The 26,277-nt window shown below is 46.0% G+C and overlaps 1 protein-coding gene across 2 annotated transcripts in view; it reads left to right on the forward strand.

The window, feature by feature from the left end:
* Dgkd (diacylglycerol kinase delta) overlaps positions 1-26,277 on the forward strand; it is a 99,940-nt gene that overhangs the window by 49,957 nt on the left and 23,706 nt on the right. For both annotated transcript variants that reach the window (XM_026412754.2, XM_026412755.2), the window contains 7 exons: positions 16,106-16,210; positions 16,501-16,633; positions 17,485-17,591; positions 17,954-18,079; positions 18,939-19,041; positions 19,685-19,847; positions 22,823-22,931. In XM_026412754.2, the coding sequence (XP_026268539.1) occupies positions 16,106-16,210; positions 16,501-16,633; positions 17,485-17,591; positions 17,954-18,079; positions 18,939-19,041; positions 19,685-19,847; positions 22,823-22,931 (846 nt within the window). The remainder of the gene's footprint in view (positions 1-16,105; positions 16,211-16,500; positions 16,634-17,484; positions 17,592-17,953; positions 18,080-18,938; positions 19,042-19,684; positions 19,848-22,822; positions 22,932-26,277) is intronic.

A 26,277-nucleotide genomic window follows, 5' to 3' on the forward strand; every position in this document is an offset into this window, starting at 1 on the left:
TGTAATTCCTCTCCCCCGCCTTTTTTTTTTTTTCTTTCTGTCTCCTCTCTTTTTGTCTTTTCACCTTTTCAGGTTTTGGTACTTATTTTAAGCTGGCTTCACAAAATACATAAAAATTGAGGGAAAACGTTCACCCTGCTCTTTTCTGACAAAGTTTGTATAAATTTGGTGTTATTTCCTTCTTAAATGTTTGCTAGAACTTACTAGTGAAACTATACTTATGGAGTTCTCTTTTGGGGAAAGTTTTTGATAATACCTTTGGATGTTTTTGATAATTAATATTTTAAGCCGGTCTAGTCTGTTGATGTTTCCTGTCTACACTGACACTTTCTGCACCCTCTTCCTCTTCCCATTGTCTTGTGTGAACTTTATGAGAGCAAGGATGTCCTGGGACTTGGTCTGTTTTTATCCTAGCACCCCAGGGCGATACCTAGTGCAGAGAAGCCATTCTGTAATTGTTTGTTGAGTTAATTGGTTTGTTGTTGCTGTGTATCTGTCACTTGGCATCTCTGGGAAGCTGTTCTCTCTTCTCCACCCACAGGGAACTGTGCCGTAGCTGTATTATGTCAAAGGGAGATAGTTCCAGAGTCAGGCTGGACACTCTCAGCTGCCTGCAGGCTAGGCCCTCCCATCATGGCTCTTTAGACTCTTGTTTATGTGTCCATAGCCCTGGTAGGCAGGCCTTTGCCAATGGGAAAAAATATTTTAAAATATTTTTTTCTTCCTTTTAAAATGTTAAGTTTTATAGTTGACGAGGCTGGGGTTTTGGCTTAGCGGTATAGTGCTTGCCTAGCAAGTGCAAGGCCCTGGGTTCAATCCTCAGCACCACATAAAAATAAATAAATAAAATAAAGGTATTGTATCCAACTACAACTAAAAAAAATATTAAAAAAGTTTATAGTTGGAATGACTCTTTATCTTTTTACAAAGTTGTTGAAATACCAGGGAAGCTGGGAATCCAGGATCCATGGCGCATGCTGGGATCCTTGGCGCATACCTATAATCCTAGAGGTTCTGGAGGCTGAAGCAGGACGATTTTAAGTTCAAAGCCAAACTCAGCAAGTTAGTGAGGCCCTAAGCAACTTAGTGAGAACCTGCCTTACCATGAAAAATAAAAATAAAAAGGGCAGGGCAGCCAAGTGTAGTGGCTCAGGAGGCTGAGATAGGTGGATTGCGAGTTCAAAGCCAGACTCGGCAGTGGTGAGGCACTAAGCAACTCAGTGAGACCCTGTCTCTAAATAAAATATAAAATAGGCTGGGGATGTGGCTCAGTTGTTTAGCACCCCTGGGTTCAATCCCAGGAAGCTCCCCCAACTCCCCCCAAAAAAAGAAGAATAAAGAAAGAAAGACCAGAGGAATAAGGAAGCCACTGTAAGCTTGGTTAGAAGAGAAGGATAAACTGTCTCTGATCATCTAACTAGCAGGAGAAAGGTGGGTGGTTATAGATGAGGGAGGATTTTTCTGTAGGCACTTGACCTTGTGTATGGTTACCTGCCTTCCTAGGAATGTGGTCTGAAATGCCCCTTTCTGGATAGTTTAAAAATGATAGTGGCTGGGGCTGGGGCAAGTGGTAGAGCACTTGCCTGGCATGTGGGAGGCACTGGGTTTGGTCCTCAGCACCACATAAAACTAAACAAAATAAAGGCATTGTGTCCATCTATAACAAACAAACAAATAAATAAATGGAAAATGACAGTCCCTGAACTGAGTGCATGAATTAATTAGGGAGTTAAAGAGGACAGGGTGGTTTGGGTTCCATCTCTCTCTCCAAGTATACTGTTGTAGATATGTATTCTACCTAGGTCCCTAGATCTAGAAGGGGTCTCTTTACCTACTTACCTTTCTACCTCTTAACTGGGGGCTGGATCTGTGTGCACCTATAGCAGCTGCAGAGAGGCCCAGGAATTGGGATCTTCCTCATCAGAGGCTAGGAGGGACAACTCTGCTTCTCACATACTTGTTCCCTTCCTGGTCGAGTCAAAAGGACAGTCTCTGTGTTAGTTTGAGTGCTGAGTTTATGTGCCAGGACACATAGTTCCTGGACCACATGGTCATCAGGCACTTGGCACAGCCAGCCATAGTATGCTCTGGACAAGACCACTTGACCAACTGTATTCTGGTTTAGTTTTGCCTCCTACAGACAGTAACCTTGACAAGTCACCTGTTGTTTCAATCAGGTTTTTGTGGCTATGACCAAAAGACCTGAGAAGAACAATGTAAAAGAGGAAAAGTTCATTTTGGCTTATGGTTTCAGAGGCTTGGTCCATGGTCATCCAAGTCCATAGCTTTGGGCCCAGCTCAGGATGTGGTAGCCAGAAAGGAGAGAAAGAGAGGGAAGGAGGGAGGGAGGAATTGAGGGATCTCTACTTATCAGGGATAAAATGTAAGCCCCAAAGGCATGCCCACCACTGACCTATGTCCTCTAGCCACCCTGTCTGCCTAGAGTTACCACCCAGTTAATACACATTAGTGGATTAATTCACTGCTTAGGCTGAAGCTCTCATAATCATTTCACCATTGTCTTACACATGAACTTTTGGGCGACACCTTATACCTAAACTATAACACTTGTTCTTTCTGGGGCATCCATATTCCTCATGTGAAAGGAGGTTAGAACAGATGGACTTCAGTGACTGACACTTGCCATGATTCTCTCTTAGACGGATCTTGAGCAGGACCATCAGATGACTATGAAATTTTGAAGATCAGTGCCTTGCTTAGATGGTCCCTGCCTTTTATTTTCAGTCCTTTAGCTTGGCCTTGAAACTTTTATGTTTTAATATGTTTTTCAAAGAAGACATTAGCAGTATGTTTGAAGATTCTTTCTTTAGAAGTGGTTGAGGGTTGGGATGAGGCCACCTTACTGTAGCATATCTCTGTGCTGACCTGGGGCTGCCCAGCACCCTGGCTTTCCTGCCTAGGGAGGTGATGAGGGGCTGGAAGGACTTCCACTTTGGATTCTGCCCCTGCTGTTCTACTAGTTTTTCAGGAGCACCGAGAGCACCTCACCTGGGTAGTAGCATGATCTCAGAGACATGGTTGGTTTCCTAGGTAGTTGGACTTCCAGAATGGAACACAGTGATGTTGGAGAACATGGCAAGTCCTCAGTTGGCAGTATAGATTGTTGTAGCTTTGCATGTGGAAAAGGGTTAGGGTGTGTTAGGGAAGTTGTGTTGAAGTATATATTATTGTATTTTTAATATTTGTAAGGTTTTTCATCTTAAATTACTTATTAAACATGCATACATACTCAGTTTTGAGGTGTGACCCTTTGAGGTAATAGGAAGGTTACATTTTGTGTTTATGGAGAATGTGCTAACTCTGTACAAGGCATTCAAGGGTTCATCTGGAAGTAGAACAGAGACTCACCTTTACAGAGCCAGAAGGAGAGAAGGGACAAGGTGGACATTCCTTCTTTATTTAACTTCTCCAGATCAAATTCTCTGTATACCCTTCCCAAGATGTGTACTAACAATAATCTAAATAAGAGGTTAGCAGCAGATTTTTTTTTTTTCTAAAAGGGTCAGATGTTTTAGGCTTGTGGATTGTGGGGTCTCTGTGGAGAGCTCTTTTGCTCTGCATTTGTAGTACAGCTGTATGTATTGGCATGGACAGGATTTAAATGTGACTGTGTTCCAGTGAAACCTTGTTTGTAAAGCAGGTGGCAGCCTGTGGTTTGCCATTGCTGACTGCTGTCCTCAGCTAGCTGTTCTCAGTGTTGTAATCTTGGTTGTCCTGCTACTCTGTTAAATCAGAGTCTCTGGTGTTGCTGCCTGTGTGAGTTTAGAGATTTCCATGCTGGCCTAAGGAATTAAATTTAGTCATTTTACCCTGGACACTTGAGGGATTAAGACTCCATTTCTGTGCCTTGGTTTTCTGTATGAGGAGGAGAATGGTGCCTCAACTCAAGATTATGTTTGGGGTGTTTAGCAGAAAACCCAAGTAGCAGTGGCTTAAATAAGGTAGAGGTTTATTTTATTTTTTTCCACAGAAGAGATCATAGGCCAGCTGGCTGGGGTGGGGCTGGTGTGGCAGTCATGGTGGGCCAAGACCCAGGCTCCTGCCTTCTTTCTGCTAAGCTGTTCTTAGGAGTGAAGGTCCCCTCTCAAGGTCACCAGGTGGCTACTGTAGGAGCCAGGCAAAGATCAGTCAGGGCTGTGCCGAGTTACCCTTTGGAGAACTCTCTTGGAAGCCCCTAGCCTGGCCACATCAGCTTCTGACCGCCTCTGTGGTGGCCATGCCTGTCGAAGGGCAATTGAGAGCAAGATCAGCTGGTGAAGAGGGCGGGTCGGCACAGGGAGTAATTGTCCCAGATGTTGATATTTTCTGGGGAAAAGAAAAAGGCATAGATACATTTGAAAATACCTTTTACTCTAGACAATTTGGAAAATTCAGAAAATCAGAAGAAAATCTTGCAGTCCCATCACATGGGATGTGAACTAGCAGTCGTCTAGATTATGTGTGTTCTGCCTTAAAAAAGTGTTTTTAGACACAATTATGTGATATAAATATGCCCCCTCCATTCCCCCCATTTTTTTTTTGTTGTGGTAAAATATGTATAACATAAATGTTACCATCTTGGCCATTTTTAAGAGTATAGTATAAATATGCCCTTTCATAAATTCTTAATAAACCTTGTTTGGTAGCTATTCCATGGTTTACTGAATCACTGAAAGTATTGAGTCTAAAAACAGCCTATTTTCCCAAGGGTGGACAATCAGCAGATGCAGTTGTTCTTCCTGCTGTGCTCTGGGAAATGCCATTGCTTATAGATTGACCTCTAGTGGCCAGAAAAGTGGATGGTGGGCCTTGGGCTGCAGAAGTTGCCTAGGGGACCCCCCCATTTGTTAATTATAAGTAACTGTTGATGCACTCAAAGTATGCAAATTCACCATCAGATAATCCAAGGAAGAGTGGATGAAATGTGAAAGTATGGTGGCGTCAGACTTAAGGCCAGAGCACCCCTCTCCGTCCGGGCCCTTCAAGCCCCACTGTAGGGAACTTTGCTTATAGTTCATTATCACTGGCTGTTAATGATTTAGATATGAGGTGTCTCTCCAAAGCTCATGTGTGAGACAATTCAAGAAAGCTTAAAGGCTTTAACTAAGGCCAAGAAAGTTATGAAAGCCTAACAGAAGCAATACATCAGTCTTCTGATAGGGATTAACTGGGTGGTTATTTGTAGGCAGGTAGGTTGTGACTGGAGGAGATGGGTCATTGAGGGCATGCTTTTGAGACATATATTTTGTCCTTGGTGAGAGAGCTCACTCTCTCTCTCTCTGCATCCTGATGCCATGTCCTAAACTGCCTTCTTCTTTCACACATCTCCACCATGATGCCTCCTCATTTTGGGGCCAGAACAATGCATTGGCCATCTGTGGATTGAGAGCTCTGAAACCACGAGTCCCTAATAAACTTTTCCTCCTTTAAAATTGTTCTTGTCAAGTCTGGTTACAGCAGCAAAAAAGCTGACTGAAACAGTGGCACGCTAGATGTTTCAGCTTCTTGGTCCTCTGTGTAGTGAATACATGACTTTCTGCTACTGTTTTTCTTTTCTCTTTTGAGTGCTGGAGATTGAACCCAGGGGTGCTTTACCCATGAGCTGTATCTCCAGCTGTTTTTATTTTTTATTTTAAGACAGGGTCTCACTAAGTTGTCTAGGGCCTCACTAAGTTACTGAGGCTGGCCTTGAACTTGCTGTCCTCCTGTCTCAGCCTCCCCAGTCACTGGGATTACAGGTGCGTGCCATTGCACCTGGCTGCTGTGTGTTTTTCTACTGGGGAGGACACTGCCCAGCTGCTGAAAACTGAGCCCACTAGCCACAGGATGGGGCCAGTCAGGTTCAGAAACTCACCCTTGGATTTGAGACCTTCCATCTCACTTTTTCCTCCTCCCAGCTCAGTGTTTCTGCAAGCTCTGCCTTGGAATTGCTTATTCTGGCTTTACTATTCATGCACTTTGCCCCTTATCTTTACAACTCAGTGGCAGGGATTTCCATCCATCAAACTCCTTTACTGTGTGTGTGGGGGCGGGGCGGGGTGTATGGGGATGAACCCAGGGTACTCTATTGCTGAGCTATATCCCTGGTCCTTTTCATTTTTTATTTTGAGGTAGGGTCTCAGTAGGTTCACAGGTTGCCCTTAAACTTGATCCTTTTGCCTCAGCTTCTGGAATAGCTGGGATTCTAGGTGTGCACCATGGCACCTGACTGCTTCTACATTTTTTTAAGCAGCAAAGTTCTAAATTACTGTAGTATTTCCTTATATAGTCTTAAGAATTTTACTTTTTAAGCCAGGTGCAGTGGTGCATGCCTGCAATCCCAGCAACTTGGGAGACTGAGGCAGGAGGATCACAAATTAAAAGCCAGCCTCAGCAATTTAGGGAGGCTCTAAGCAACTTAGCTAGACCCTGTCTCAAAACATTAAAAGGGCTAGGGATGTGGCTCAGTGGTTAAGCACCCCTGGGTTCAATCTCTGCTCCCACCCATCTCCACAAAAAAGAATTTTACTTTTTTTTGTTTTTTAAAATTAGGATCGCCATTGTTTTCTTAGTGCTTGATTATAGTATAGGGGTTTGACTGGCTGCTCCAGTTCATCTTTTCCCAAGAGACTTCTTGTTATTTTTATTGAATTCTTTTGTAAAATGTGAGGGTTTTCAGCATTTAGATATTGTTATAGAAAAAAACACTTGTAATATTTTACTGATGTTAAGCTTCTTTTAAATTCCCTTTTTTGTACAAATAACATGCTTACTACAAATAGTTAAGTGCATATAACCCAAACAAACAAAAATTATTAGCAAGTCTTATCACTGATATTTTGGAAATAAGCCCTGATGTATAGACCTGTAGGGCTGAGAGGTGGGGAAGGTGAGACAGGGCTGAGGAGGACATTTGGAGGCACATTGGTTTGCCAGGGGTGGGGGTGGGGCACATGCTGCTGGTTGTGTGTGGTGGAGTTCAGGATGCGGCCTCCCCTCTTAGTCCCCCGGTGTCCTGGGGTACCCCACGATGTAACAGTGCCAAGCTTGAGCAACCCTGATATAAACGAATTGTTTCCTAGGTCTTATCCTGTGCTTATCAATAAATACGCTGTAGTTTTATAAAACATATCAATTATACACATTCATTTGTGACCTGATTTTTACATTTACTATGTCATCAATTTCTTTCTGTACCCATAAATATGCCTCCTGCTCGCCCTTCTTAAGCCCAGCTTGCTTTGTTCTATGGCGTGGACCTGTCCTCAGCTCTTTGACTGGTTTTCGTTTTTGGAGATCTCTGCCATTCCTCCTGTCTCGCTCGTGAGGCTGTGTCTTGGCTTTTGTAGGCTGGTCTGCTGCCACCAGCACCCTGGCAGGGATGTCACCTTCCACGGGGGTGACTGTCCTCACAGAGGCTCTCCCCATGCCCTTGCACAGCAAAGCCGTCTGCTGTTTTCCCTCAGGAACATTTCAGAACTGGGCCATGAAGTCCGGAGTTTTCACTTCGTGTACGGATTTCATTGAGTTGACGCAGGTGCATCAAAATAGGTTGAGGGCTGGGGCTGGGGCTCTGTGGTAGAGCGTTCGCCTAGCACATAGGAGGCCCTGGGTTCCATCCTCAGCACCACATAACAAACAAACAAACAAATAAATAAAGGTATTGTGTCCAACTACAGCTAAAGAATAAATATTTTAAAAAGGATGAAATCATAATTGCGCGTATATTATTTTGAACTTATATGATTATAATTATCACAGTTATATTCTTATTGTATAATTATATATTATATGGTTGTTATATACAATATTTTTAGTTTTATACATGTTCGACATCTGGGATGATAAGACAAAATGGGTTAAGGAAGCAGAGTTGAAATATGGCATAGAGGCCAGGCGCGGTGTCGCATGCCTATAATCCCAGTAGCTCGGGAGGCTGAGGCAGGGGGATCATGAGGTCAAAGCCAGTCTCAGCAAAAGAAAGACACTAAGTAACTCAGTGAGACCCTGTCTCTAAAAAGATACGAAAAATAGAGCTGTGGATGTGGCTTAGTGGTTAAATGCCCCTGAGTTCAATCCCTGGTTATCCATCCCCCAAAATGGAATAGATAAGTAACACTGAATATTTTTGTCATGTTTCATTTTTAGGTAAAACTTTCACTATTTGCTTCATGTTACTTTTTGTTCCTTTTTTTAAAAAAAAAATTTCTGGTAGGGTACATACAGCTTTACATTCTGGCCAGGCAGGCGTTGCTCCATGTCTGACCTTGCTGAGCTCTGGGGAGGCGGAGTGGTGGCCCAGCCAGGTGTGCTACTCTAGCTGTGCAGTGGGAGACACCTGTTGGCTGCAAGGGTGGCCCGCTTTGCCCAGGCTATCCTGAGTATGGAGGAAGCGTGTGATAGCCATGGGGTCTGGGTTCCCTTTTGGGGACATGGGCATAGAGTCTGGGACTTCCACTCAGCCACTTCCAGGAATGTGTTGGCATAGTGGTATCTGTGTCTGCATTTTGTGGTATTCTGTGAAGAAGTTGCTGTCTGCACCTGTCCCAGCTGATGTGAATAGCCAGTCTCAGTGTCTTCCAGGTAGGGAGCAATGTACTGGGGACCCAGGGGCTGGAGCTACACTGGAACAGCAGGATGTGAGTAACAGGAAGTGACAGGAATCACCAAGGGCGCCAGACCTTTTCTCGGCCACCTTCCTGAGCCAGGAGCTATATTTAGCAGAGCACTTCCCAGCCCTGTCTTGTCTGGATGCTGCCCTCTGCCTCTCCGTGTCAGTTGCGTGGTGCTTGTTTGTTATTCTGTCTCTGGTCTACTGGGTGACCACTGGTTGCTGTCTGGTGATGTAAAAACTTGCTTTTTTGTTTTTGCTGAGTCACTTCGATTCTGATACACTTGGAGCAGCTGGAAAGTGGGGAGAGCAGCTGTGGACTGCGGGAGGCTTGGGGTCCAAGTTGAAGGGTAAGGCTCTGAAGTGAAGTAAGCTAGAGGGAGGTACAGCCAGTTCTTGGCTGGTTTTCTTAGAGTGGAAGACTAAGTATAAAGCCGTGAGCTTGGTGGTGTGACTGCATCCAGTGCTGGAAATACTGTCTGGCTTCACCTGGTCAGTCTCCTTGGGAGAAGTCCTTCAGCTCCCATCAGGCACAGAAGAGCCTGGACCTCACCTGCCCTGCTGCCTCCTGTTCCAGTTCTGTCCACAGTGTCAGTACATGTGTACCATGATCCCTGGAGAGGATCTGTCCAGGGTGGCATGCTAGTTTGTGGTGGTGGATCCTCATGATCTGGACTGGGGTGTTGGGAGAACGTCTTTTGTAAGTCTCTGAAAGCTTCCTCCAGAGAAATCTCCACTGCCCCCCTGCCCACAGTAAAGCGTTAGCCTTGTTTCCCTGCATTCAGTCCCTACTTAGAGTTCAGGAACCCATGAAGGGAAATGCAAATTAAAACCCAATAACTTGCCACCTCATGCCCACTAAGATGGCAATAACCAAAAGGAGAGAAAAAAACAAATGCTGGTGTCTGAGGATGCAAGCATGCTTGAGGAGCGCCAGGTAGAGGGACAGAGGCAGTGTGTGAGTGAGCTCTGAGGCCAGGCCTCAGAACACCCCTGTCCATTTGGTCATTGGAATCTGCCCACTGGTATGGCTGCAGGCTGACCTGGTAGCTTCTCTGTGCCTGAGCTTACAAGTCAGGCACAATTATATCTTGTGTCTGGACTTCTGGCGAGGATGTTGTATACTGAAAATTCATTCCCACAGTGAACCACTAGGTACTTCCCAGCTTGAGAAATAAACACCATGGGCGTGGTCAGAGCCTTGGTATCCTTTTTCCCTCCTGCCCTCCCTCCCTGTGCTACCACCATTCTGAGTTTGGTGCTTAGCCTTTGTCTGTGTGCTGCCACGCTTTCTACTCTTGTGTGCCAGTTTTAACATTTCAGTACATGGTCTCATACTGGACGTGTCCTATAGCCTTATGTGTCTGAGATTTATCCTTCTACTTTGGTTAAGTGGTTCTGGGGAGTAGGGTGTGAACTTGAGGAGGATCAGTGTTAACATAACATTTCTCTGGTGTCTACTTTTTTTAGGGTACCAAACTGATGACAAGAGGAGGGCCTTGTGGGTGAAATAAGATGTTGAATATGAATATGACTGAGATTTTAATAGAAACCTCCACTTGAGCATGTCCAGAATGGAACTACTGATTCCCATCCCCCAGCTTCAAGCCTGCTTCATCCACAATGGCTGGGTCTTAGCGTGACAACTGCCCCTCACCACTGTTTGAGGTGCCCTGTTGATTGTATACCCTGTTATGGTTTAGATCTAGAATGTCTCCCAAGACCTGTGTGTTAAAGGCTTGTTCCTCAGTGCAGTTTGGAGGTGGGGATTTGGGGCAGTGACTGGATCATGAGGCTTCCGACCTCATCAGTGGATAGATCCATTGAGGGACTCACAGCTGACTAGAGTTTTGGGAAGTGGGAACTGTTGCAGGTAGAACCTAGCAGGAGGAAGTGAGTCCTTGGGGGCTTGCTCTTAGGGACTATATCTTGTCCCTATCCCCTTTTTCTCTGACTGCCACCAGGTGAGCAGCTTTCCTCCCCCATGCCTTTCTGCTGTGATTGTCCACCTTGCCTCAGGCCCAAGGCAGTGGAGCTGGCCAACCATGAAGTGAAACCCCTAAAACCATGAACCAAAATAAATCTTTCTTCTCTTAAGTAATTTTCTTAGGTATTTGGTCCCAGCAACAACAAACTGACAGATACACATCCTATCTCAGCTGTTGGCAGCTCCTGTGAACCTCAGAACACACTGGAGTCCAGCCCTCTCCTTGCCTGAATTTTATGATGGTTCAGTGAGGCTCCCTCCAAAAGGCTTCCTGACTTCTACCCTGTCCCCACTGTCAGTTTTCAGTGCAGCCACTAGAGTGGTGCTTTTTAGACCTGAGTCAGATGTCATCCTTTTGTGCAGAAACTGACAAGATCCCTTATTCTACCTAGAGTAGAAGCCAAAGCTCTCACAGTTTGGTGGCCCTTGGTGGCCCAGCCTCTGCCCGCTTCCCTCGACCCACCCACCAGCTTCCCTCATTGCCCTGTCTTTGGCTGCAGGCAGACTACCTGGATGCTCCGACCCACTGCTTCGCTGGTCTCCTTTCCCATCACCCCGAAGCAACAGCTGCAGCAGCAGCAGCAGCTCCCCTCCATGCTGTAAGGTACTTCTGTACTGCAGTGTTCGTTTGCAGCCCCATCGCATGTAACCTCTGTGGGAGCAGACATCATTATTAACCTATTTGTTCAAATGAGTGCCTGAATTTATTTTGAAGAAGAAAGGATGGATGAATTTGGACCTCAGATTAAGGAAGGGCATGGGAGAGGAGGTGTTCCTCGCTTGGGAAATTGGGAGGTTACTGGCAGTCACTGGCCTGCGAGACAGAAGGACCTTAAGGCTCCCTGGGTATATAAGTAGGTTTGGGGCTGGGGAGGCAGCCCCTCTAAGAGCCCTTGTCCTGTTTGTGTGTGGCCACTCCCAGTGTGCACTGGTATTGAAGTAGGTGGGTCTGGGCTGGCATCAGTGTGAGGCTCAGAGCATACACTCTGACATCCGCCTCTCGTTCTTGGCTGACCCCCTGAGTAATATAGCTCCACTGATTCTTCAGCTCTGTGTATTTGGAAAGGAGCCTACCATTTCCCAGTCTCTGCTTGTGCAGCCTGAATTTCCTGGCCGCATGTCACAACCTGATAGCAAAGGTGGCACCCCAGCCGGAGGGCACAGGTCGTGGTAGTCCTGCTGTGTTCTCCTCCCATGCTTACCACAGAGCTGCCTGGCCTGGTCCACAGAGGACCCACCTGTGCGTGAGCTTGTGTACTAAAGGCGTGTCCACTCACTGCTTTCTTGGCAAGTCAGAAGTCCCCTGGATTGGCATTGTTTACAAATATAGGACTTCATTCCTCTAACCTGAGCTCAGTGAGGCCACACATGTCTTTAAGAAGCATGGCTTGTTCTGCAGTTGCTCTCTGGTGTTCCCAGTTCAAACTTAAATATTGTTGATGGTGGTGATGTACTTTTTTTTTTTTAATACCTTTATTTTATTTATTTTTATGCGGTGCTGAGGATCGAACCCAGTGCCTCACACATCTAGGCAAGTGCTCTACCTCTGAGCCACAACCCCAGCCCCGGTGACGAACTTTAAATGAACCTTTTTATTTTGAGTTCCTGAGTACTCTTCGCCATTTTCCCGGTGGTGAGCTTGGGCACAGCTTCAGCATGATATCTTACCCAGGATGTTGGCACTGTTCCTAATCAGTGTCACAGCATTCCTGGCTCTGGTGTCTTTGTGGATCACGCCGATTTCCTCTGTGACCCTTGTAGTCACCACCATTCTGTTCTCCATGTCTACATCGGCCTCATTTCAAGAATGTTAATAAATGGAATCAATGGAAGCCCTTTCCTTTGGGAAGGGCTTTTTCCACACAGCATAGTTTCCTGGAGGTTGAAACTATGGTTTAGATCTAGAATGTCTCCTAAGACCTGTGTGTTAAAGGCTTGTTGTTGTGTGTGTCAGGAGTTGTTTCTGGTTATTGCACCCTGGTGTGGGTGTGCCATAGCATTAGTCCTTTACCCATGGATGGCATCTGAGTTGTTTCCTCTGTAAACGTCACGGACAGGTGTTTGTGTGAACATAACTCTTAATTCCTCTGGAATAAAAGCTGGAGAGTGACTGTTAGGTCATATGGTTATTGTCTATTTTCTTAAGAGACTGACAAACTCTTCTTCAGCGTGATTGTCATTTTAAATGTGACAGCCAACAACATGGTCCAACTTCTCCCTACCTCTTTTTTTTTTTTTAAAGAGAGAGAGAGAGAGAGAGAGAGAGAGAGAGAGAGAGAATTTTTAATATTTACTTTTTTTTAGTTCTCAGCAGACACAACATCTTTGTTGGTATGTGGTGCTGAGGATCAAACCTGGGCTGCAGGCACGCCAGGCGAGCGCACTACCGCTTGAGCCACATCCCCAGCCCTCTCCCTACCTCTTAATGATCTCCCATGGATAGTACCTAGCCTCAGAGGACCCCAGGCCTACGCAGTACTGACAGAGGCCTGGGGAGGCTTGTGTGTGAGGTGCTCTTCCAGGACCTGCGAGTCCCTGACCTGCGCCTCATAGTGATGCCACTGTGTGACCATGCTGTTCGTAGGCTCAGTTTTCAGCTGAGACAATGGAGGCGCAAGGCAGAGAAGCACCTGCTGCAAGTTTAGCAGCCAGTGAGGGCTTCAGACCAGGGACCTGAATGTGGTGCTGCCATTCCCTTGCTAGGTGGCTTTTTTCATCTCCTTTTTAGAAGAGGAACGAACAGTCTACCCATGTGTCAGCCAGCGACCAGGTGGGATTCAGATCATGGTCTGGCTCAGGCTTCTTCGGTACAGGACAGGCACAACCGAGAGTGAGGGAATGGCAGCAGCTGCCATCTGTTGCATTAAGCCATGGCCTTTAAACATAACGGTGTCTGTGGTCTGTTGCCCAGGCCTGCCCAGGAAGCTACTCTAGTAATGCTTTCCTTCAGCTCATGGAGAACAGTGGGCCAAAGATCCATTTCTCCTTCCAGGTGCTGAGCTTGGAGTGATGCAAGAGGGATGAAAGCTGTCACTGGGGAGTGGTAGATGTAGATCTGACATAAAGGGGATACAGATCTCATTCTTCTCCTGTTGCATAACTCCTAATATAATCTGAGTTATGCAAAATGAAGTCTTTTTTTTCCTTTCTTTTACTGTATTAATTTTGCTGATACAAATGTCCAAATGTTCAGCTTTCCTGGGAGTGAATCAGTAAAGAGGTGTTTGCTCACCTTTATGGTCAGTTAGGATGCAGGACTTCAGTACTGGCTCAGAGCCTTTGATTCTCAGTTCTCCTTGGCTTTCCCCAGCAAGGTCTGAAGCACCAACACCACTTTGGTGCTCAGCCTTGCTGTCCCCATGACCCAATAGGTGTCTGAGACAGTTGTCTGTCTTTTTCTCCCAGCATAAATTCTGTCTGGGTAGAAACTTGTCTGTCCTGTACTTTGAACCCCAAGCTTAGAGTAGATACTCACCAAGTAGTTGCAGAGCCCATAGTGTTAGTAGTGGTGGGATTGAGGCTGCCACTTCTCCCCACCCCTGACAGCCTCAGGAAAGCAGTGCCCCTCAGCTTGCTTCCTGTCTTCCCTTCCCACACTCCTGACTCTTCCACTGTCTGCTCAGTCTGGCCTCCAGGTTTCCTTTCCTGGGGAACCCTGCATATGCAAGAGTAAGCTAACTGCATTGGAGACCCAGTTATGTTTATCCCCCTGCAATGAAGTTTAATTGGTGGAGCAAGAATCAGCTACAAAGCATTGCTTCCACATGATCTGAGCCTGAAACTTATCTAATAATTTAAATTGGGTCTTCTTAGTATAAGTTTAAGTTATAAGATGGCAGAAATCCAAAAATTTGATAATGTTTTATTGGTGAATCCTTAGGGAAGGAGGTGTTTTTCCTGACACTGCTGGTGAGAATGCACAATGGTAAACCCCTGTGGAGGGGGTTTTGGTGATGGCTAGCTTTGTCAGAGAAGTTCTAGAAATATATCCCAAAGATGCAATGGTAAAAATAGGAAAAGATCCATTCACTGGGACACTATTTGAAATAGCAAAGGATTCAAAACAATGCAGATAAGTAGGGCACTGGTTGCATGGCTGGTACAGTGCTACTGCAGGAAGGGTCAAGGGGACTTCTGCAAGAAGTGATGGCCAGGATGTATAATTAAGTGAAGGGTGAAGATGGGGAGCAGTGTCTGTGGTGTGCTGCTGTTTAAAAAGGGGGAGTGTGGATATACACTGAAGGGTAAACTGCTTTTTTTCCCCAAAGCTACCCATGGGAACTGAGGGGGTGGGTGGGGAAGAGCCAGAATTCTGACCAGACCAGACCTTATTTTGTTGGATTGACTTGGAACCCTTTAGATATTTTATATCATCATAAGACAGAATTAAGTAAGAGATTATTTATAACCTCTGAAATTTTTCATAAACTGTCAAAAGTTTTTTTCTAAAGTGGTTTGTACCTTATTTACCTCTGTAACTTTTTCCTTCTGTACCTTTGCCAACCAGCATTAAGATCTGAGAACTGTGCCAGCCTGAAAGGTGAAAAGTAGGCTGCTGTTTCTACTCCATTTTGTGTTTTCTGTGAAATCCAAGTTCATCACATTTTTTTTTCTGTCAGGGTTTTTTTGTTGGTTTATAAAAACTTTATATTTTGTGGGTTTCATTTTTATTATTTTTTTGGTGGTACTGGGGATTGAACCCAGGGGTGCTCCACCACTGAGCTGTGTCCCCATCCCCTTTTATTTTATTTATTTATTTTTTTTAAGAGAGAGTGAGAGAGGAGAGAGAGAGAGAGAATTTTTAATATTTATTTTTTAATTCTCGGCGGACACAACATCTTTGTTGGTATGTGGTGCTGAGGATCGAACCCGGGCCGCACGTATGCCAGGCGAGTGCGCTACCGCTTGAGCCACATCCCCAGCCCCCCCTTTTATTTTTTGAGACAGCATCTCACTAAATTGCCCAAGCTGGCCTTGAACTTTTGTCCTCTTGCCTCAACCTCCCAATCACTGAGATTACAACATTTTTATTACCATGTTTTTGACCTCATTTCCAGTTAAGTTGTTTAGGACCTGATTGTACTAGTGGCAGTTAGTTTATCAAGGTATATGTGCTGCCTGCTTATGTTATCCTAGAGTCAGAGGATCAGACTTCCCTACACCACTCAAGTGCTAGGCATCAATTTGTTTGCTTCCCCAACCCCCTGCTTTTTTTTTTTTTTTAATTTAAGGAAAAAAAAAGAGTTTCCTAGGGTTTATTATGTATGTCTAAATAGTTGATTTCTGGTGAATATATAACCTAGATTTGATTGTCTTTTTGGTTTGAAATTGTTCTTCATTTTTAGTGACCTGTGATAATTATGATTCTGCTCAATGTGGATACCTGAATGAAATAGTTATTTTTTATTTTATATGTTATCTATCTATACACACACACATATATGTACATACATGTTTGTGTATTTGCAGGTAGGTTTCTGCAGCCCTTGTGCTTGTTCGTGGGATTATTGAACATGTTCTCTCTCTAGGTCATCACTCCCTGTAGGAAGCTCATCTTGTGTGCTGATAACAGAAAAGAAATGGAAGACTGGATTGCGGCACTCAAGACTGTCCAGAACAGGGAGCATTTCGAGGTTAAAAGAGAAAAACATCCTTCCCTTGGGCTTCTTGATGACTCTGCCCTACCTTAATTTCCTGCCCTCCACCTATCTCCTACACATGACTGGCAGTTCTGGAACTTCCAGACTCAGCTCGGGCCTTGAAATTAAGACCTTTGCTTGTCTTTGGGGAGACCTGTTAGATTATGACCCTTTACAGACCTCCCTTCTCCTCTCTTAGATATTTGACTTAATTACACTTAAGTTACTGAACTAAAGAGTTTCAGAGGGCTGTCTTACCTGCCATCTTTATTTTGCTCTTGCAGCCTACCCAGTATAGCATGGACCATTTCTCAGGGATGCACAACTGGTATGCATGTTCCCACGCGCGGCCAACCTACTGCAACGTGTGTCGTGAGGCGCTGTCTGGGGTCACGTCCCATGGGCTGTCTTGTGAAGGTACAGAACTGCATTTGCCAGTCAGTTGCAGAAGGTGACTGATGTTTTGCTAGATAAAGTTTTGGAAATCCAAACACAGTCACCATTCAGTAAGCCATCACTTCCCACTGCAGCCAGTTGAGAGTAAAATGATTTCTGCCACTCCATTTCTCTTTATTTTACCTATGAGGAGTCCTTGGTAAGTCTTTTTTTTTTTTTTTTTTTTTTTTTTTAATAGTACTCAAACAAAGCGAAAGGAAGGGACGTGGTAGTGAGGAGAAGCAAGGAAGGAGCATTGGGTCTGCAGGGCCCTGTTGCCCAGGGTCGCTGCTCTTCTCGTGGGTCGCTGTGTTGTGGATGTAGGGGTTGGAAACATCTCAGAGCCGGAGCCTGGGGCTGAATGTTGAGCCAGGGCATCAGGCCAGCTGTCCGTCAGGCAGTGGCTGAGCAGGGAGCAGGTGTTGCTGCTCATGGCCAGGTCTTGCCTGCTGCCTGTTTTTTGCAGCTCACAAGCTTGTCTAGTTTTTGCATTTCAAAAAAGTTGAAAATTAAAAAGATTAATATTTTGTGATACATGAAAGTTATGTGAAATTTGATTTTGGTGTCTTTAGATGCCTATGCTGGCTGCTTGCCATCGTACTCTGATGGCAGAGCCGAGCAGTTGTGATGTCGGTACACAGCTGAAACCTCAGCTGCTTGCTCTGGCTCTCCCTGCTGTCTGTTTCTTCCCCCTTCTGGGCTCTGAGGTATCTCAGTGGTGCTGTGGCAACATGGGAAAGTTTCTTGTTTTCTTTTCCATGTTTCCTAATTAGTCCACCCCATGTAGAAGGCACCTGTCATGGATGAAGCCTGTGGGTTCTTTTCTCTCATAGTGTGCAAATTTAAAGCCCACAAACGGTGTGCTGTGCGTGCAACCAATAATTGCAAGTGGACCACACTGGCCTCGATTGGGAAGGACATCATTGAGGACGAGGATGGGGTATGCCTGAGGGGATCTTGCCCTGGTTGCCAACTTTGCACAGTCCCCTCACTCCCTCCCCTCCCCTTCATCTGAGATGGTCACTCTGGGGTCAAGTGTCCCAGCTGACAGTATCCAGGGCTCTGTGTGGTTGCTGCACATCCAGTTTTGTCCTGAACCCTCTGAGTCTTAGTGCTCCCTCACTGGTAGTACGGTGGTGTGGATGGCACTGTATGCCCTTGACCCCTCACTGGCTGCCAGGAAAAGTCGTATGTGGGGAGCAGTGTCTTGGCTGAGCTCACCAAAAGCATTCCTGCCCCAAGGCTCCTGGCATTGGGGTAGAGCTCTGGGATGTCCCTATCCTGTCTTTGCTTGGTCCACAGATTGCCATGCCTCACCAGTGGCTGGAAGGTAACTTACCCGTGAGCGCCAAGTGCACAGTATGCGACAAGACCTGCGGCAGTGTGCTGCGCCTACAGGACTGGCGCTGCCTCTGGTGCAAGGCCATGGTGAGTGGGGCTGATGATGTGGCCCGCCCTTCTACCATGCTTGCAGGTTGTGGAGACAGGTCTGGGGCAGTGGCTTCCTCTTTCTCTTCTGAATCTGAGAATCCATCCTGGAGGCCCCCAACTCTGAGAGCCTGTGTTTTGGCCTGTTGAGTGACTTGATTTTTCCCTTTTGGGTCTCTCCATTATTATTCTTGATATTTTTAAGTGTTTTTCTCCCTTGACTTTAGTCCTGTCTTTTAGACACAAAATGTGATACCCACCTCAAGTAGCACCTCAGGCAGGTTGTAGAGAGGTCATTCGGGACAGGCTTGCTGCTGTTTTCCTGGGATGAGCCTAGGGAAGCTATCAAGGGCCTTCTGAGAGAGGTTTGCTCTGGGATGATAGTTGCAGGAAGAGGGAGGAGGAGCCATGATGTGGCCATGTGGCTTCTTGTGGGTCCTAGAAACAGTTGTTGCCTTGTGGGGTGATGCCTTTCAGGGAGAGGTGAGGGGAGCCTTGTGTTCACTGTGGGCTGGTTGCTCATTAAAGGTCTTTATGTGGTTACTTGATCAGAGCCCTGGCTGATCAAGGTTTAGGTTGGCACATAAAGGCTTTTGCCCAGGAGCCTGGCATCTGATTCCTGGAGTTAAAATGAGCTGTGGGAAAGCAGCCAGGACGTTAGTCTACATGTTGTGAACATGACAGGCTCCCACTGCGAGCTCTGCATCACAGCTCCTTGGGGCAGAGCAGGCACATGGAGTGCCCTCCCTGAAGTGCCTGTCTGCCCATAGCTGGTTCATCAGATGTGGGGCCAGGCAGTATTCCTGTGTGTGTGTGAAGGATGCTGGGGACCCTGATGATATGTGTGTTCTTGTTTCAGGTTCATACTTCGTGTAAAGAATCCTTGCTGACCAAGTGCCCGCTCGGTCTATGTAAGGTGTCAGTCATCCCTCCCACGGCACTCAACAGCATTGACTCTGACGGTGGGTGCCCATGTGTGATCCTTACCTGTTGGCACATGTCCTTTCTCCATGCCCACCAAGATGGGCATCTTGGCAATTGTGATGTGGTCAGTAGCAGGCAAGACACAGCCCCAGGGTTGGGAGCAGGTGTGTGGAGTTGACAAATAGCATCCTGGTTGTCGCTGTTAGACTCACTAAAGACTTGTTACCAGCACTTTCCTTGAAGGTGATGGATCCAGGGAGCTTTTGAGTGGATCTGGGTCTCCAGGCCTCCTCCATCTGCCACAAGCTGCAGGGACTGTCTGTCCCTGTCCCTGAATGTGACAGATGCTGGCATGCTGGCTCAGAGCCTCTCCCGTAGGTCCAGCTGGTACATAGTGACACTTGTTGACAAGTCCCACTGAGGGAGGTCATTGAGGTACATGGCTCGGAGGAAATAGCCCAGATGGGGGCAGGAGGTAAAGACAGTGCAGCAAGGTGAACTTTGGAAGTCTCAAATGTGAAGTCAGGACTGGGTGGGCTTACCTCATGCCAGGCAGCAAGGTCTCTCGAAGGCTTGCTGGTGCTGCATGTGAGTTCTGTCCCCTGCACTGTCTGCTTGGTCAATGGTGCCTCAGTGCCTTCGAGACTTATAAAGTTCTTCCTGTTCCACTCTTTCATTCAGGGTTCTGGAAGGCCACCTGTCCTCCGTCTTGCACAAGTCCCCTGCTGGTCTTCGTCAATTCCAAGAGTGGGGACAACCAGGGTGTGAAATTCCTCAGAAGGTTTAAGCAGCTGCTGAACCCTGCCCAGGTTTTTGACCTCATGAATGGAGGACCACACCTCGGGTAGGAAGCTTGAGAAATCTTTCTTTCCTGGACCTTGTAATATTTTTAGATAAGGACTTTTTAATATTTTTATCTAAAATAGATATGTAGATCAAAGATACAGTAAATTTTAAATGGGAAAGAAATTGTCATTTTTGAACCACTCGTCCCCAAACTCCACTTGCAGAGGTTTCTGCTCTTAATAGTTGATGGAGGCTTGGCCCTTCCAGATTCCAGTGCACACATATGCATGCACACATGCACCCTCTAAACCAAACGGAACCCTGTGCCAGCTGTCAGTGCACAGCATGCTATCTATGCGCATCAGCTGTGGATTGGGGGCCTGTTTCTGTGTCAGTGCTTACAGACCTGCTGGCTCAATCCCCAGGAAGAAGCTTTACTCCAGCGAGGCCAAGGGGTTCCTTCATCTTGGGAGCACAGGAAGTATCTTTACACAGGTGCAATGAGGCATGAACTGTGCAGGGGCCCAGGATGTTGGGCAGAATAATTATGCATTTCATCTTTTAGCTAGAGTCAAGTCATGTTCCTTTTGGTTTTGTGCTTTGCATTTGCTTCTGTCAGTTTTGCCATATGAACTAATTCCTTCTTCATTTGGAAGCACTAGTTCAAGGTAAGGCTCTAAGAGGACGTGCTAGCATTTCAGGAAGATAGTGCAGGATAAGTGGAGTGTGAGGTGCCTGCTCACCCTGCTGTCTGGTGTATATTCTCCTGGGAAGGCAGTGTTTTTGGAACCAGGTGTTGCTGTAACGTGAGCCTGGGCTGACTCACTGTGTGTCCCTGGCTGACCAGTGTGGGGTGGGGGCACATGCTGCTTGCCGTTCCTCGAACACAGTCCTTTGGGTGTCCTCAGTGTTGTTCTTCCCCATGCTCAGCAGTGCCACAGATGGTGACACTGCAGCCTGTTTTCTCCAAGGCACAACTTCTTTTGAATGATGCAGGATCCCATTCACCTGGCGTTGATAAAGACATGATTTCAGTTAAGCAGGGAAAGTGGAGGTATCATATATCCCTTGTCACTTAACACTGAGCAGATTCAATGGTTGTTAAATATGCTGCCAGGGATATTGAATGAATGCTTGGTAGTATCTCTGGGCACGATTGCACGTTGAATTTGAGGATGAAATGTTAATTTTGGCATACATGTAGAACTCTGATTTATAGTTAATTAAGTATGAGATGACTAGGGGACTCCCTCCACCCTCCACCAGTGGCATGAGTTCACTCTTTTCTTGTTTCTGGGAATTGGAAAACATCTTACTTCACCCAGCTTCTTGTAGGACCAAGTCCTGGCCTTGGTTTATCCCCCCTTCTCTAGAAAGCAGGGCCTCATAGGAGTGAATGCTCTCCAGGGATACACATGGTTACTTCTCTGGTTCCCACCGTCAGGTGCAGCTTAGTGGCTTAGAGTTTGGCTTGGTTCAGGCCTGAGTCTAGTTGCTGTTCCCACATCCCTGTTTGTTTTTTGAGCACTTCCTCTGAGACTGGCTCTGCTAGAGGCAGGGTCCACAAGGTCCCCCAGTGGGGAGGGAGCACATGTGGACAGTCAGGGTCACTTCAGTGGGGCAGTGCAACCCAGGAAGGGAGCACAGAAGTCAAGCCAGTGTCTCTGCTGTGCTAGTGTTTGAGGAGGGCTGGTGTGCCCACAGTGTGCTCTTGACTTTGACTCCTCCCGCAGACACAGTGTGGGGACTGGGACAGTTCCTGGGGAGCAGTGGGCACCAAGGCTGAAAAGCAGGAAGCTGCTGGTCATTAAGGGCTATAGGTGCTGGCTGAGAAGTTTGACCCTTTCCTGAAAATGAGGGGCATCCTCTTAAAATGAGACTTCACTGCTGTGTTTTAGAAAGATCTTGCTGTGAACACCTGGGAGGCCCCTGGAGAGCTCAGAGCAGAATGGTGGCTGAGCCATCTGGGCTTCGTGGGAGTGGAGGGAGGTATAAGGCAGGCTGACCTGGTGGTGGTGCTGGTCCTTGTTGAGGGACGTGTCCTGCCAGATGTGCTGTAGAACACCAGGTTGGTGCCTCCTGGTGGACAGGTAAAAACACATGGCCGGGGGTGTCATTCAGGGTCATCGTCACCTGTGTGTCTTTTGAAGCCAAACGTGGATGAGATCACTCAGGAAGAGGATTGGGAGTGAGGAGAACATGTCCATGAAGCCCCAAGTGGGAACCCTGCATGGGGTTGGGGGCATGGTGACCAGCAGGAGCCCAGGAAGGATACTGAGAAGAAGTTAAAAGGGAAGGAAGTGGGCTGGGGTTGTGGCTCAGTGGTAGAGCACTTGCCTGGCATGTGTGAGGCACTGGGTTTGATTCTCAGCACCACATATAAATAAATGAATAAAAATAAAGGTCCATCAACGACTAAAAATATATATTTAAAAAAAAAAAAAAAAGGAAGCCTGGGCCACTTCTCCCAAGGACCAAGGGCCTGAGGCATAAGTGCTCTGGGGAGATAGGCAAGGTGCTGGCGGATCTGCAGCCTGGGGCTCTGGCATGACCAGGCCAGAGCTGGGCAGAGATCTGACTGCATGGCCTGGGGACAAGTGGTGTCGAGGCTTGGCAGCCAAGAGGGCATGATGGAGAGGGTTGACAGTGACAGCATCTGGATGGGGCAGGTGAGAGACAGTGCTGAAGGGTGGGGACTGTTGGCCCCAGCGTTTGTTTGGGGCTGAGGCAGTCTGTGCTCATGAATCCTGCAAGAAACCAGTGCCTGAGCAAGATGAGGTGGCCGTGCATCCACCAGCCATCCATGGTCTCATGCCTGGCTGGTCCCAGTCCCTGGCTGGAAGGTCTGTCAAGGCCCCAGTGCCACTATCATTCATTCTGAAACAGCAGAGCCTGAGTGAGGGGCCATGCAGATAGTCTTGTCACCACAGAGTCAGCTGGGAGGAATGGGCAGCTCCCCTCAGCTGGGACAGACAAGCCCATTGTTTGTCCTTTGGAACGCATGGCATTTCATTGCCTTTCTTTTCTCCACAGCTTACGGTTATTCCAGAAGTTTGACACCTTCCGGATTCTGGTTTGTGGTGGGGATGGCAGTGTTGGCTGGGTCCTCTCTGAAATTGACAGCCTCAACCTTCACAAACAGGTACCTGGACTCTAGGGAGCTCAACTCCAGCAGAGGGCTGCTAAGGTCAGGGTGGCCTGCTGTTTCAGCTCTGTGCATTAGAGGCACCTGCTCTCTGGCAGGGAATAGCAGAGGTTTGGAAGGTCATGCAGATTGTGGCCAGAGAGAAGAGAAGGGAGAGCAAGTCATAGCCTGGGGCATGAAGAACTGTCCCAGTTGGGGGAGGGTCTGGAGGCTGTTGTCCCCTGTCCCCCCAGGCTCTTCACTGGGTGCTGGTCTGATTTGATGCCTCTGGCTCTGGAAGTGGGGAGGAAGTATACATTCAACCTCTCAAATGAACTTAGGTTTTTGTACAGAGATGAAAATACACTTTTCTGATTGTACATTAAGAAAATGTTGACTGTGTTGTTGGATTTTCACTCCCAGCCATGCCTCTCCCCTGGTAGTTAGTCACTGCTAACATTGCTGTCACTGCCTTTTTGACTTGTATCAATACATAGAGCGAGATGTGAACACAGTTGCAGTTGTAAATGGACGCTGCTATTTTCTCACTAGCTTCTCACTGCACGCCTAGAGTCAGTGTAGCAGGCATTTCAGGCTCAGCTCTAGCCAGCAGCTCTGTGTAACTTCCCCTTGATGAAGCTGGAGCCCGAGCTTAGCTCATGGCTTGCATCAGTGGAGCTGAGATTTCTTAGCAACAAGGCTGGCGAAGCCGTGTGTGCTTCCTCTGAGTTTAAAAATTGGTATGTACTAACTGACTCCACTCCACTAGGACTGTGCCTGCTCACCTTCCTGGTATGGCATGAGTCTGTACTTTCTCATGTGTGCCCAAATGGCTTCTTTTCAAGTTTTGCCCAACAGAGTAAAATAAGAATCTTATTTTTATTTCTTCGAGTCAAGCCTTGTCTCATTTGACTATGAAGTTTTAAATGAATCACCTGTTTGTGATTCAAATTATGCTTTTCCTCATTTTCTCTAGAGGTGTTCATTTTATTTTTTTAAATTGATGTCTAAGGGTAAGTGTTTTATTAACTCTTATGTCTCTCTTTGTAGATTTTTTCCCCCTTATTGGTCATTTGTAATTTTATTAAAATATTGTTTTGGTCTTCATGATTTTTGTCATTTGTCATATTGAGCCTTGTCCATACTCCAAGGTTATGCAAACAGTCATTGATATTGTCTTATACCATGTTTATATTGCCCTTTAAAATGGGCATGGTGGTGCGTAAATCCCAAGAGACTTGTGAGGCTGAGGCAGTAGGATTGCAGTTCAAGGCCAGCCTCAGAAACTTAGCAAGACCCTGTCTCAAAATTATAAATAAAAATAAACTAAAAAATTTTAAATCTTCCATGTGACTTTATTACATTTTCTAGTGATTTTTGCATTCTTCACCCAGCTCCACTGGCTCAGTGGTAGTTATGGGTGGGTGTTGTTAGTACTTAACTCCACAATGGAGTGAGTAGGGTCTTTTTTTGTCTTTAATTTTTATTGGTGCATTATAGATGTACATAATTGTGATATTTGTTACTACATATTCATATATGCGTACAATGTAGTAATATGATTTGGCTAATACTATCCCTCGGCACTTCCCTCCTTCTTCCCCTCCTCCTACCCACGGTCCCTTTCCTCTTCTGTACTGATCTCCCTTGCCCCCACCTTTCTTTCTTTTCTTTTTTTTTTTTTTTAGAGAGAGAGAGAGAAGAGAGAGAATTTTAATATTTATTTTTTAGTTTTTTGGCGGACACAACATCTTTGTTTGTATGTGGTGCTGAGGTTCGAACCCGGGCCGCACGCATGCCAGGCGAGCGTGCTACCTCTTGAGCCACATCCCCAGCCCGCCCCCACCTTTCTTTCCTCCTTCCTTTCTAGCTTTTACATGTGAGAGAAAAACATATGACTCTTGTCCTTCTGACTTTGACTTATTTTGCTTAACACAATGTTCTCAAATCCATTTTCCTGCAAACGACATAATTTCATTTTTCTTTATGGCTGAATAAAACTCCATTGTGTATGTATATTTACCACATTTTCTTTATCCATTTATCTGTTGGTGGTTACCTACACTGGTTCCACCATTGTAGGTGAACCTAGACTAGTTCCATAGTTTGGCCATTGTGAGCTGTGCTGCTGTAAACATGGGTATGCATGTGTCACTCTTGTAAGATGACTTTAATTCTTTAGGATAAATACTGCGGAGTGGCATGGCTGGATCATATGGTGGTTCCCTGATTTGTCTTTTGAGGAACCTCCATACTGATTTCCATAGCAGTTGTACTGATTTATTGTCTCAGTGTAAAGTGTTTCTTTTTCTCCATGTCCTCTCCAGCATTTATTATTATTTGAATTCTTGATGACTGCCATTGTGACTGGTATGACATGAAATCTTAGCATAATTTTGATTTGCACTTTCCTAATTGCTGATGATGTTGAACATTTTTTTCATACATTTGTTGGTCATTTTATTTTTTCTTTTGAAAAGTGTTGGAGTTCATTTGTCTATTTTTTTTTTAAAGTTCTTTATATATTCTGGAAATTAATACTCTGTCAGAAGAGTAGCTAGCAGTAGATTTTCTCCTGTGGGCTCTCTCTTCCTAATTGTTTCCTTTGCTGTGCAGAGGCTTTTTAACTTGATACCATGTCACTTATTAACTCTGGGCATAATTTGTTGAGCTTTAGGGGTCCTGTTGAGAAAGTCATTGCCTGTGTCCATATGCTGGAGTGTTGACCCTACGTTTTCTTCTAGGAGTTGTGCAGTTTCTGTTCTAATTCTGAGGACTTGAAACCATTTTGAGTTGTTTTTGTGCAGGGTGAGAAATAAGGGTCTAGTGTCATTCTTTTATACAAGGATGACAAGTTTTCCCAGCACCACTTATTAAGAGAGGCTGTCTTTGCCAGTGTATGTTTTTGGCAGTGATGAGGGTCTTAACCATGCAGTACACCACCAAGCAGGACTGTTGCTCAGGAAAGAGACACAGCTCCTCCTAGTGGCAAGACTGGAGTAGTCCACTTAGTTTTGTGGATTTGTGGATTATGGATGAATTTTCTGTTGCTAGTTAGGAAGAATGAAACCTTGAGGGTTATTTTCATCTGTTCAGCCCAGTTCGGTGAACACTTACCTCCTCTGATTTCTCTGTGGCCTTTGATGTTCTCTTGCTGTGGTTTCTTTGGACCCCACACCCTGGCTTTCTTCACACCCTTTCTTCTCCTCCTGGCACCCTTTACATGCTGTGTCTCCAGAGCCCTGTGGGACTTCTCCTTATTCTCCACACTCTTCTTCAGAGGAAGACTCAGTCGCTTGAAGGAGTTTTGTCTACCCTTGAGATGCTTTGGGCCCCTCTGGATGTCTTGGTGCTGTAGGTTTCC

Source organism: Urocitellus parryii, chromosome 1 (genome assembly GCF_045843805.1).
Source record: "Urocitellus parryii isolate mUroPar1 chromosome 1, mUroPar1.hap1, whole genome shotgun sequence".
NCBI classification, from domain to species: Eukaryota; Metazoa; Chordata; class Mammalia; order Rodentia; family Sciuridae; genus Urocitellus; species Urocitellus parryii.